Source organism: Hippopotamus amphibius, chromosome 10 (genome assembly GCF_030028045.1).
Source record: "Hippopotamus amphibius kiboko isolate mHipAmp2 chromosome 10, mHipAmp2.hap2, whole genome shotgun sequence".
NCBI classification, from domain to species: Eukaryota; Metazoa; Chordata; class Mammalia; order Artiodactyla; family Hippopotamidae; genus Hippopotamus; species Hippopotamus amphibius.
This window is the reverse complement of record NC_080195.1, coordinates 17,579,097-17,592,824: the sequence shown is the minus strand read 5'-3', so window position 1 is coordinate 17,592,824 and position 13,728 is coordinate 17,579,097. Positions and strand designations below refer to the sequence as shown.

Here is a 13,728-nt window from a genome sequence, read left to right as displayed (position 1 = left end):
TGAGTGAATTTTACATTCCATTTGGAGAAAGAAGGTTTCAGAAGGTATCCTGGAAATATTTATTTAGAAGGTATATTGCTGATGCTTAATCCATTTATTTCTAGTAAGTGTAGATATTTATTTGAATTAATTTGACAATGCTAAAATATTTACATATATTTTCCCAATATAGGGCATTACATTTGATGAATTCAGGTCATTTTTCCAGTTTTTGAACAACCTGGAAGACTTTGCAATAGCCTTGAATATGTATAATTTTGCAAGTCGTTCTATAGGGCAAGGTAAGTAATAAACTTTCAAAAATTAAAAGCAGACCATAATCCTACATTGTTTCTAGTAACTTTGACAACGAATTAACTAGATATATTAGTCCTTAATTTGCTGGAACGTTGATGTATACTTCAATGGGAAATTTGTTTTCCCGAAGCAAAGTTTAGAAAAATATGCTACATTTTTTGTGTATTAAACTTATTATTGTCCTTCACTGCATATTATGGGGAAAAGCTGATGATGTTTGTAAAGGTTCAAAGAGGAGGAAACTTCACGGCTGCTTGGTAACACTGAGGGATGTGTGTCTCCCTATAGAAGAGCCAGCCAGCCGTGCCGCAGATATCATCACAGGATGCTGTATTACTTGTTTGTACTCCTGATTTTACCCAGACGCTCGGCTGGCTCGGAAACCCGAATTTTGTCAGCAGAATCTCCTCTTAGCTACGGACTCACATTAACTGAGCTTTAAGAATGATATATAAAAATGACGGTCAGTTTTGCTTAATTTACCAAGAAATACGACTGCCATGGAATTCAGAATGCTGTCGTCTTCGCGACCAGGTCATTCTTTCCCTATAGGCAGACTAACGAGTCAAGTCCTTTTTCTAGGGTTCTGTGGCTTTGCCTTCCCTCGTGGCCGTCATGTTTTTAAATATTCTTGCCATATGAGGACTTTCTGGTTAGGTCTTTACGGTAATTTCACCTGTGTCTGACATAATCTAATAAGTGCTCATCCCCCAAAGGACAGTCTCATTATTTTATTACCAAGTTCTAGGGAAGAAGGCAAACCGCAGCCCCTAAGTGCTAATGATAATTCTCTCCCTGCCCCAAAACATAGATAGTGAATCCCTCACATAGCTTCATTCATTCCATTCATTGAGGAAAAGAAACCAGAAAACTGAAAATTTTTCATATTTCTCCCTTTGACTGGTCTAGATGTGCAAATAAGGCATCTTCTTAACATATTTTAGTGTTTTAAAACCAAAACCTTTGGGAGCCCTGCCTTCACACACCAATGATGAACCTAATAATCAACCTTAAAAAGAAAAAAAAAATCAGTATCTACTTACCTGGTTCAGAATGGAAAGTTGCTCTTTTACTTTGTGGAACTGGCAAATGAAAAGCATCCCTCTTGCAGGTGCTAGGAGTAGATCTGTTCTGTCTGTCTGTCTGTCTCTCTCTCTCTCTCTTTTTTCCTGTTGCCACTTCTAGCACCTTCATTCAGGTTATTACCTCTTAAAAAGAACTATTGCTGTAGCCACCTCAGTGGCATTCCTGCCATCATCCACTCTCCTCTCTGATGTTTCCTGGACAGCTCACAGAATAATCTTTCTAAAACAGATTAACCCTGACACACCTGCTATGGAAAACCCTTCAGTTCCCCACCTGCCTGCTGAAGAACATACAGGTTCCTCACCTCAAAGTCAGAGCTTCCGCAGCTCCTGGGTGTCCGGGCTGCTGCCCATGTTCAGAACATGCCCTGTGCTCCTGTTCCCCACCCCCCACCTTTGTTCTTTCATGTCATCATCTGCCATTTCCTCTCATCTCTACGAGCTGAAATCCTCTATCCTCCAGGGCTCAGCTCAGATACAAAACAGCAGCCTTTCCTAATCACTCTCTTCTCTCTCCTTTCCCTGCTCCACACTACAGCACAAGTAACCGCTCATTTCCAAATTCTCGTAGCACTTTGTTGCTGCTTTCTGTGTGGCCCTGTGTCATGATTATTTGGGCAGGTGTGTCATCTCCCATCTGAACTGTAAGTCTCTTGAGAACTTATTCACCTTAGTATCTCTAAAGTGTCTGTGGTTGATAGTAGGCCCTTTTACTTCAAACCACAAAAATGTTTTAGTCCCTAAAAGATAGCATGAAAAGATAGCATGATTAATGAAAAGTGATACGCTACATAGGATCATGACCCATGTTTAGGAAAAAAACTTCCTTTATAATCTTGCTGGTAATTAACACACTGTAAACATACTGTGAACGGTTTACTCCTTTTCTCTGTCATTCATCTAGATGAATTTAAGCGTGCCGTGTATGTAGCCACCGGCCTCAGACTTTCACCACATTTAGTGAACACAGTCTTCAAGATTTTTGACGTCGACAAAGATGACCAGTTAAGCTATAAAGAGTTTATTGGAATTATGAAAGACAGACTCCACAGAGGATTCCGGGTAAACCTCTGCATTTCAATCCCATCACTATCCTTTTTAAAAATGGGAAGAAAAAAAAAATCCATCTGAGTTTCATAAACAATTTATATAAATTTTTAAGGATATAAACATGAAATGTTACATTTGAAAAGAACTTAAGGCCCTACCTACTTTCAAAAACAATTTGAGGTGATAAAAGATAATGTTTTTTTAAAATATAAAATGTTTGAATTTCCACAACTTATTTTCATATTCAGTTAGTTTAATGTCTTCATCCCAGTTTGTGGGGGAAACTGTTGCCAAATATTTTAATTCAGTCTGCACACTGGCTGTTCAAGACTTGACAGTATACAGAGAAATATCACTACTTCTCATTTTATGTGATGCACATTCCCGCTAGGCAACATGAGGTCCTGAAGGCACTGCATATTCAGTACTTTTTATATGGAAAATGAGGTAAAAAATGTTTTTCTTGGTCTGTGGAACTATTCTTTCCTGTTAACATCTTATACTGCAAAATAATTACGAGAAATTCAATGATTTTTTTTTTCAGAAATATGTTTTAAAGAATGAAATGTAGCATAAATCAATAAATGTTTACACATTTAATGTATTTAGATGTGCCACAAATGGAAAAAGAAAAAAATGTTTCTATTATGATTAATAGCTAGAATATTCGATCTTCCCTCTTTGGTGAGAGTACCCCTGAGTATTATACATTTAAAAAGAGGAAACACTGTATGTACAAAAAAATAAAGATTCATCTTAGACAATATTTGTAAAGATTTTTAATGGTTTCTTAAAATCCCAGCTGTCTTGGTAAAGATACTGTGTACTTAACTGCCACCTAGTGGTTCGTTGTTAACATTGGCAGTGATGGTACAGATGCCTAAAAGGGCATGCCTTTGAACAATCTTTTTTCCCTCAAATATTTTAGAGTAGCAAGATCAAATTAAAATGTAAACTATGCTATAAACCCATGACACTGTATTTCTCTGTTAGGTGTTATGATTTTTTTAAATTTTTGCTTTATTTATTGCATATATGTGAGCCCATAACATTTTATTTACATCTGCACACTTTTAATCCTCTGTTCCACAGGGTTATAAAACAGTTCAGAAGTATCCCACCTTCAAATCCTGTCTGAAGAAGGAACTTCATAGTAGATAAGTATGTTAGCACCTCTGTTTGTCTACATTTGTTCAGTAACAATAAAAGAAGGGTCATAATTTATTTTTCTATTATAACATTTAGGTAAGAGCTGAAAGAAATAGAAACATAATTTATTTTTAATGTTTAGGTCACTAATCCAAGTTAAGAATTAGTCTTTTAATGATTTCATTTTAGACCATAATTCAATTTAAGAATAGTTATTATAACAAAGCATTAGTTTGCTGCTATTAAGTTGTGATCTAAGAATGAACTGGAATAAATACTCATCTGACTAGAATTCTCGTGAATGTCTTGATTGAAAATTTTTCCACTTAACCTGCAGTTTTGTATCTGAGCAGATACAATATAATGAATCCATGTTGCATTTTTATAATCTAGGATCATTAGCATCTAAGGGATTTGTTACTATTTTTTAGGATCATGATTCCAAGCATCTGCTACAGTAATAGCAACCAATATTTTTAGAGTTATTTTGGGTACCTGACACTATGCTAGGTGTTCTTCTACATGTAGTATCTCATTTAATCCTTACAGCTAGATATCCCATTTAACAGCAGAGAAAATAGAGACTTGGTGAGTCACTTACCCAAGATAACTTGCTACTAAGTTGCAAACCAGGAATCTCATTCAGTGTGATGACAAAACCATCTTAGTTATTATTTACTGCACTGTCACCATAGAATGAAGTAGTTGAGGAAGATACAGGAGATTTGTTCAGTTTGCACCAACCCAAAGATACCTCAAACTTGTTGCCAGTCTCCAAAATGAGAGATTTGTTTTTCCTTTTTTCTGTCTGTTTCTCTTTTTTCTTTTAAAAGTCAACTGTAGCTGTAAAATTTTGGTTGATTTGGGGTTTTGATTAGGTCTCTGCAATGAAGATTTTGTTCATTTACATGCTTGCAAATATCTATTTTTTGCTATTTTTCTCAGACTAAAACATTTATATTTTTCTACAGTGGCATTACCAAAGTGGTCCATATGCACAGGACATCAGTGTATATTACTTAAAAGACCAAAAGCTGCTTAGAAACATGTATGAGAAAATCATAATAGATATGGTTAAATAGGTTCCTTAGGACTTGCCAGATCTTAATATGCCACTATTGATTTGTCTCTCTAAAAGAAAATAGCAGTATTTGGTATTTTGCAAAAGTAGCTTTGAAGCCTGATCTTTTATGGAACCCATTTAGGGAACTGCTGATCTAAAATGTTTAGTGGTAAGTAGGCTAATTTTCTTATCTAAGGTGGTAACTTTGTGCTTGAGCTAACAGAAGTTAGGTCTTCCTAATCTGTATTTTGAGGAACTTTACATTGCCTTTATTGTGAGAAGTTAAACTAAACATTTGAAAAAACAGTAGGACTATACCATTTATATGTTCATACAGGCAATGTTTCCAACCAACTTGTAATGGTGTCACCTTGACAGTATTGATTCTGTGTAGTACTATATAGAACCATAAACATGACTACTTAGATTCTAGAACTTTGAAGACTGAGGATTAGACAAATTAATACACAAAACACTGAACTTCTAAATTAAAGGAAATAGTTTATGATTAAGACTTTGACTCTTATATTTTCTGCTGGGTGTTTTTATTATGTGCCTTACTCTTTCCTCTCATTATTATAATAATTGATTAATACCATCACCTCTGAATTTCATCCTAAATAAATGTTACTTTTATGTATTACATATTTTTTTAAATTAGGTGCTCCTAAAGCAAAGTTTAAAGGATTATTATCTACTTGAAAATGCAAGAAGCAAAAATTTCAGAGAGTAGAAGCAAGTCTGAGATCAGAACTTGTAGAAATGAAGGAAAAGGTGAAACCCAATTATAATTTTTTCTTGAACTGAATTCTTGAACATAAGACAGATAAGGTGCACCTTCTTACTAATTACAAATATTACATGTTATCATGTTGAGCTTTTGCCTTGATTTACTGAATTCTCTGCACTTTTTCATTCCCTTCAGATTCTTCCAGTGACTATATAAGAATGTATTTTAAACTTTTTTTTTTTAACTTATTTGAAATTTGTCTCATTTCAAAATAATGTATGACTCCTGGAATCTAGATCACTTAAAAATGAACAGCAACATATTTCCTTTGGTCTTGGACTGTGAACTTATTTTCAGAAAATGAATATTCCTTGAGATTTATCTCAGGGCCCTGAGAATTAATAGATCGCCATTATTTACCAGGTTTTAATTACATTGAAATAATTTTGAAACACAAATAGAAATTAAGCTACTATACAATATGATGGTTTACATTGTACTTTTAACTTTTAAAATTGCTTAATTAACATTGTTGGAATTATATAAAGTTTTTTTTTAAGTTTTTGTTCATTTACTGAAGTCAACAGAATGTCTGGTATTATTTTATGTATACAGTAAAGAAATTTTAAAATGTAGAATTTTTTTCTCAAAAAAAGTCATACATGGACGGTGAAAACAGTGGTAGTTTTCGCAGCAAGAGTCACTGTTATCGTCACTACTGTTTTAAATGTGGTGGAGCTCCTGATAGCACATAGTGCATGTTCATAACACTAGTAAAAATAATATCTTGCAGCTCTGCAGCTTGTTGCATATTGTTATTATGTGTCTGTATGGTCAAAATGAGTACTACGAAAGACTAATACAAAATGGTTTAGCAGACCTATGTATATATTAGGTATAAGTTAATATTTTGTTTCTTGCAGAAGGACCACATGTAAAAGTGATGCCAAACAGCCAGTAATCATGAACAATTCAAATGTAATTCATTATTTCAAAATGTCTTAAAAGAGAAAAGAAATGCTTTCTATTGAAAAACAACAAAATTAGATTTTCACCTGGAGAAAATAACTTGATAGTATTTAATGGAAATCTGTTCAATTAGAAAAATATAGTTTATGAAAGGATACTATACAAAAATAGAACAGTGAATTTAAATTAATATATTTATATACTATGGAAGATAGGGTCATTTATCTTTTTTTCTAAGATGTACTAAATATAAATTGCACACACTCCAACTGTTACCTTGCTTTTACATATGAAAATACGAAATACTGACTTTAAGTTATTAAATGTGAAATTGATAGTTCTGCATCAGCCTATTTATAAAAGTAATGTTATTTCCAAGTTGCATTTGTTAGACTTTTTACATTCTTTATCTTACATTATTTATTACATTGATATAGATATAAGTGAATCATCAATTTTAGGATTTCATATAGTATAATTTCACCTGCTTTGAAGGTTGATTCAGTTGGTTGACTAAATAAAAATGCCTACCTTCTCATTTAACATGCCCTAGCTCTATTTTACCTTACACTGAATGTTCTCAATATTATTTGCTATCTAAAATAATGGAAAAAAATGCAGCTTACTTTTATCTTCGATTATAAGCTAAATTATCTTGCATACGTGGAAAAATTGCTATTTAGAACAGCCCTGTAAACAGAGATTAAAAACTGAAATTAACTCATGACGATTCTTTATAATTCTGTCATTCTCCTAAGGAATACTACACATGCAGCCTTTGTTCTTTACCGCTTATCAGAGTGAATGGACATTCATCTGTTTACAAGACTGCAGCATAGTATTCAAATACAAATAAATAAAATATTCTAATCAATTAAAGTGGAAAGGAGTAGTAAATTACAGTGATTCTCTGCATATTATCACTCTTGAACTTTATCATCTGTAAAATGGGAGGAAAAATATCTCACTGGACTATTGTTTACATCAATTTAAAAATTTTTAAATGCTTTGAAAATAGTAATGTACTAAATACATGTGTGCTATTCTCAATATTTCCTTCTACAAACTATTCTTTGGAAAGATGAAGCTATACCTAAAATTTTTGTATCATACTCTTTACCTAAGACTATATGTATGATAAAAGGTTTATGGTAATTCTCAGAATCATTGCATATGAAGAATTTCATTTAACTCAAGTTCTAGTGTATTGTTCTTATTATGAAATATAATTGTAAAGTGACCTATCTTACATTATTATGTTATCATAAAATAAATATACCTGCTCTTGAATCAAGAAATTTAGTACTTTGCTTCTGTGTGTATCTGTGGACTAACATCTTTCTGGAAAATGTCACGTATAAACTCTGAAAATCTTTGTTGGTTACCAAACCTCCACTGATCCTATGCCCTCTGCTGTAGCACTACATGCCAAGAAATTAATCTCATCAACACTTCTGTAAGTAACAAATCACAGAGCCATAAAGCCATAAAGCCTCTCAAACATAAGCCTCTTATATTGATAGAATTATTGTCATCGGTACTGGAAAACTTTCAGAAAGTTTACATGTGAATGGAATATCAATTTTCCTTTATAGACTAACTGTTTAAATGGCTTAAAATAATTAAGCCAACACTACACCACCCCGTTTTACTAATGTTGGTATTTTGTAGGCATCATCTAAGACAACTAGAAATTTACGAGTTTTCAGAGGAAACTGCAATAGTCCCCCCCCCTTACCCACAGCTTCACTTTCCATGGTTTCAGTTACTCATGGTCAACCTGGATCCGAAAATATTAAATGGGAAATTCCAGAAATAAATAATTCATATATTTTTAAATTCCACAGTATTCTGAGTAGCACGACGAAGTCCCACCGTGTCCTTCCTGGGCCTTGAATCATCCCTGGACCCAGCGTAACTTGCGCTTGAGTCCCTTCGTAGCTGTCTTGGTTATCAGATCCATGGTCGTGGTTTCATAGTGCTTATGTTCAAGTGACCTTTATTTTATGGCATAACGGCCCCAAAGTGAAAGAGTAGTGATGCTGGTAGTTTGCATATGTGAAAGAGAAGCTGGGAAGTGCTTCCTTTATGTGAAAAGGTGAAAGTTTTCAACATATAAGGAAAAGGACACAAATCTTATTCTTTCTGAGGTTGCTGAGATCTATGGTAAGAAAGAATCTCCTATTTCTGAAATTGTGAAGAAGGAAAAAAAAGGTTGATGCTAGTTGTACTGTCACACCTCAAACTGCAAAAGTTACAGCCACAGAGCGTGGTAAGTACTTCGTTACGATGGAAAAGGCATTTAATTTGTACGAGAAGATATTTTGAGAGAGAGACCAACCACACTCACACAACCATTATTACAATATATTGTTACAATTGTTCCATTTTATTGTTAGTTACTGTACCTAATTTGTAAATTAATCTGTATCATAGGTATGTATGTATAGGAAAAAAAATTTTTATCTCTGAATTTACCTTTTTATTGTCTCCTGTTCTTGTTTTGTGTACTCAGTGGCTTTTATTCTCTCTCTGATTATCTAATTTTAGTTTCTTTGAAGTTTTTTTCTCCTTTCATTGCCTCATTCCATTTTTCTGTTTGTGTTTTGAGTGTCTCATATTAGAGGTTTTTCTCAAATATCTGGTAATCTTTTGCTGTATGTTCATATTTTAAAACAAATTGGAAGTTCTGTGTGCATGGAATGAGCGTTTGGCCAATGGGTTCCACTCATTGCTGTCCTGGCTGGGCCATTTCACGTGAGGGACCTTGACTATCAGTATCGCTAGGTCTTTTTCTCTTTGTCTGGTCAGATTTCTTCTGCTTGGCAGTCCACAGCCTAGCTGCTGTTTTGTTCAGAAGGCCCTTTGAAGATGGAGCCATAGGTATATTTAATAAAGGAGGCCATGAGCTGATATATTTAATGAGCTGTTATTGAGCTGTTTGAGTGTTTTTACCATGTTTTTGTTTACTTTTTCAAGAAAAGTGCACTTTTAAAACTTAGGACTTCAGTCTGCAAAAAGTGGGACTAAATCATAAAGGTCATGTCCTGGATGGATTTATCCACCAAATCCAGAGTTAGGTTACTTCTTCTTGAAGCAGATAGACAGAGTTTTAGGAAAAATAAAAGTATAATGGTAATTGTGAACTTACGGAACTACTGCATGTTTAAGCTTGGATAATAGGCACGAGAAAAAGATCAAGGAATGTCAGTGAATATCGGTTATTGGATTTAAAGTTAAAGATGGCAGACATACTCTCTTACAAAACATATTTTAGTGATGTTCACCAAAGAGACCAAGAACTGAACTTGGTTATTAGCCTAATTCAGTATGGCATTTCCTATTGCATATTTTCAAGGATGAAGTAAGAAGCTTGAAGGTGAGCAGATTTGTCTTCTAGCAGATTTTAAACTGTGGTAAAATGAGCGTTTAGGACAAAGACAACTAATAAAGATATTTCTAATCTATGGTATGTAATGCTTTATTCCTTAAAGCCCTAGGTGCTATAAGAGTTAAAAGTTCAAGCTGAAAGATCTACAAAAAACCACTCTGAAAATCTATACTTTTTTATGTCATTGCTCTTTGGTGCTAAGAGGTTCTCAAGAAGGTGAGTATCTCATGTACCATTTGTGCTGTAATATTTAATTACAGTGAGTGTACAGAAGATTAGCTGTCTCAAAGATTCTTTTGAAATCAGATTGCACATCAAAACTGCATTGTGCCCTGCTAAGTAAGCAAATTTGAGAAAGAGGAGAAGGTGATGTCAAGACTTATTGCAAAATGAACAAATAAAAGAATAGGATTTGCGTGGTATTGAGCCTATTAAGGCATGGCCAAAATGTCAGCCTTCATTTGTCAACTTAAATATGTCCTTCTAAAATTTACAAAGATTCAGTCTATGGAAAGTATCCTTTTGCTAGTATTTGAACTTGAGAAACAAATTAAGCAACACAAAAATGCTGAATAGATTATACTAATAACTCAATTTCTCATAGTGGTTAATTACCACATACATTAGTAATTCAGATACAGATACCTGTTATTTTGTTGTTTTTCTGATTATCATGTTAATACATGTGTTTTTGCTCCCTGATACTTGAGGTTTTTAGAAACTCAGAAGTTAACTTCTCCCCCATAATAGCTAGACACCCCCAAACACAGCATACACTGAAACATTTCAGGTCTCCAGGGATTTCTCCCTTCAAAAAAAAAGCAAAAATGAAATTTTAAAAATCCAAGAGCCGAGCCCTAAATAACCAGGTAGACTAAGGTAACTTGGAGCCTGAATTGGACTTGCTGGGAATAATCAGGAACATAGGTGAGGTCCTCAGGCCAGAGCAGCAAAGTTCACAGGTGCTTGAAACTAGAATGACAGGGAGCCTGTAGACATTGTGGAGGGATAGGATTTCCCTGAGGTCAGAATTCTATATCTGGCCATACCTGGCTCATATTCAGCCTTGAAACAGCAGTGAGGTGGAGAACCTGAATCTGAGACCCCTTCCTCTAAGCTAAAACCCTCAAGGATGTCTTGAAGTGTCCAGAGACAAGTGTACACACACAGAGAGACACATACATACGACGACTGGCCAAAACAGAAAAAACCATCCACAAGACTCTCATAGATTACAGTCAAGTTTACGCTCTTAAACAAAGACTACCAAATCCAGATGAGGCCTGCCACTATTAGTGAGACTCAACTAATAAATTTAGACCCCAGAGAATGCAGTTGTTGGAACTGAAGACAAAATGCATAAGAGCTGTGTGTGACACAAAGTATGAAATTATAAAAATGGGTTTTTAAAAAAGCTATAGGAATGAAACAGATACACTTATAGGGTAGAATTTCTAGAAACATTTAATTGCTGAAATCAAAACCTCAGTCAAGTTTTGAGTCTAGTTATGACTAACTGGTATTAGACTTATTGTTCTATTATAAACTATAACATTGTACAACAGACACTTCAAGGCTTTCATCCTTGAGAGAAAGGACACTCTGTGGTGACCTCTACATTCACTCTGGCTTGCTGCCTGGAAGCACTTTTCAAATTGCAGCAGAGGGACGTGAAGCCCAAGCAGAAAACGGAAGATGGAAGAAATGAGATGAGAAAACAACTACTGAAGGTCACGCAGGGCTGGGAGACATTGGAGTTCAAATCAGCCAGAGTGTAAAGGCCTCACTGAACAACCCAAGAATTAAATTAAAAATGTGCCTTAGGAGTAAGACTACTCTAGAGTCAGGGTGACTCTGGACCCTAATAAAACCTAAAATTAATCCTCAGTTGGGGCAAGCTAAACTGCCAGTATAGTAACTACCTGCGAAAACAGAATTCGGTGTTCTTTAAAGGAAAACAACAAAAGTCCATATTTACAGTAAAGTAATATCCACAACATCAACTATAAAGTGGACAGGTATTATATATGCCAAGCAAGAAAATGTGACCCTTACCCAGGGGAAAAAGCAACCCACAAAAACAAATGTTTGAGGTAGTAGATACAAACTTTAAAAGCTCTTATAAATATGTTAAAAGGTTTAAAGGTAAAGATGGACATAATGAGAGAAGAAATGGGAATTATATACAGAAAAATTAAAGCTATAAAAAATAACCAAATGGAAATTCCAGGATTGGAAAATACAATATTTAAAATAAAAGTGCATTGCATGGACTTAATAGAAGATTGGAGACAGAGTAAGAAAGGGTCATTAAACTTGAAGGCAGAGAAATACAGACTATCTGAACTGATGCACAGAGAGGCAATATATAAACCATAGTTTCAAGAAGATCAACAAACCCTAATAAAGAAACCTGCAGCTGGTCACATCCTAGCCCAATTGCTGAAAAGCCAAAAAAAAATTTTTTTTTTAATCCAGCTTTCTTGGTTCTCAGGACTTCAGACTCAGGTTGGAACTACACCATTGGCTCTCCTGGATTTCCAGCTTGCTGACTCACCCTGCATATCTTCGGACTTGTCAGACTCCATAATCTTGTGAGCCAATTCCTTATAATGATAAACCTCTTTCTCTATATATCCTTTCTCTACATCCTATTGGTTCTGTTTCTGTGGAGAACCGTGATGAATACAGGTGTCAGTTCTTTCCAAACTTATCATTTCAAAATCACCCCAATAAGAACACTATTTGGAGGAGGTATGATTCTAAACATATCCGTATATGTTTATATATGTTCTAAAGTTAACCAGAAAGGGTAAACAAGTAAGAAGAGTTAAAGTTTTTGAAGAGAAATCTACGTGTGGCTATTGAGAAGGGGAGATAGACTAGTCTTATGAAATATGAAAACACTGTAAAGGTAAATAATTAAAACAATGTGGTTACAGGAATAGCCAGAGAGTCTAAAGAAAGAGAATAGTATCTTAACACAGATTCAGATATGTAAAAATACTTAAGTATAATTTGCATTATATTAGATGGCAAAAAGGGAGAATTATTCTGCAAATACTGTTGGATAAATTAGCAGGAAAATCTAGAATTAGGGCCTCTTTTTTTTTTTAAACCAAGTAACAAAATTAATCTCAGATGGACTTTTTTTTAGTTAAATACAGAGGAAGGATGGTAAGTTCCCACTGCGCCACCTGGGAAGTCCCCTGTTGGTCGTGATTTTTATTTTTATTTTTATTTCCTGTATTATTGCATTGATAATAGCTTTCAGAACAATGTAAAATACTAGCAGCAGTAGCAGAAATCTTTTGGTTTCCTGTTTCAATAGGATTGTATCTAATGTTTCGAATTAAGCATAATATTCTCCTGATGATTTGCAACAAATACTTTATTATTAATAAAGTGTCCTTTATTTCCTGAATTTGGAAGAGTCTGGAAAAAGGAATGAGTGTTGAATCATCTCAGATGCCTCTTTAGCTTCAACTGATACGATTATACATTTTTCCAATTTGATCTCCACATGCAATATATCTGCTTTCTAGTATTAAATTATCTCACATTATTGTAATAAACTCTAATCATCGTAGACCATTCTTTTCACTTCCTTGGTCCTAGACAAGTTGCCTTCCCTACATCAGATTCTTTATCTCTAAATTGGGGCTAAAAATTGTATCTGCCCCATGTACGGATGAGAGAAGATAATTCGCATAAATTCATATAAAGTGCTTACTTAGCCTTGCAGTCACCATCTTGAAATTCTTAATAATGTTATCTTTGAATTTTTGTTTTGTAAATGAAGTCAGTGGGACAATGGAGCTCATGTAGGGGCTTGGAGCCTCTGCTCACACCCATCCTTCCCACTCCCAAGGACGGGTTCTTGGCCACCCTCTGCCTTGCCCAGCTCACCCTCCCTACCCCTGGCCAGCAACTGCCTCCATACTCCAGCCCCCTGGCAGGGGTCTGGGTGTAGGTATGGGTAGGAATGGGGAAG

General features: G+C 34.7%; 1 protein-coding gene across 9 annotated transcripts in view; it reads left to right on the top strand.

Moving 5' to 3' along the window:
• Window positions 1–7,579, top strand: part of MICU3 (mitochondrial calcium uptake family member 3) — an 87,527-nt gene extending 79,948 nt beyond the window's left edge. For 4 of the 9 annotated variants that reach the window (XM_057697703.1, XM_057697701.1, XM_057697697.1 and 1 more), the window contains 3 exons: window positions 173–281; window positions 2,287–2,444; window positions 3,525–3,640. In XM_057697703.1, coding sequence (XP_057553686.1) covers window positions 173–281; window positions 2,287–2,444; window positions 3,525–3,593 — 336 coding nt within the window. In that variant the 3' untranslated portion in view covers window positions 3,594–3,640. Of the gene's footprint in view, window positions 1–172; window positions 282–2,286; window positions 2,445–3,524; window positions 3,641–5,569; window positions 5,761–6,297 lie in introns of those variants that run through there. The other 5 variants (XM_057697699.1, XM_057697695.1, XM_057697700.1 and 2 more) reach the window with 5 other exon arrangements.
• The last annotated feature ends 6,149 nt before the right edge of the window (window positions 7,580–13,728 follow it).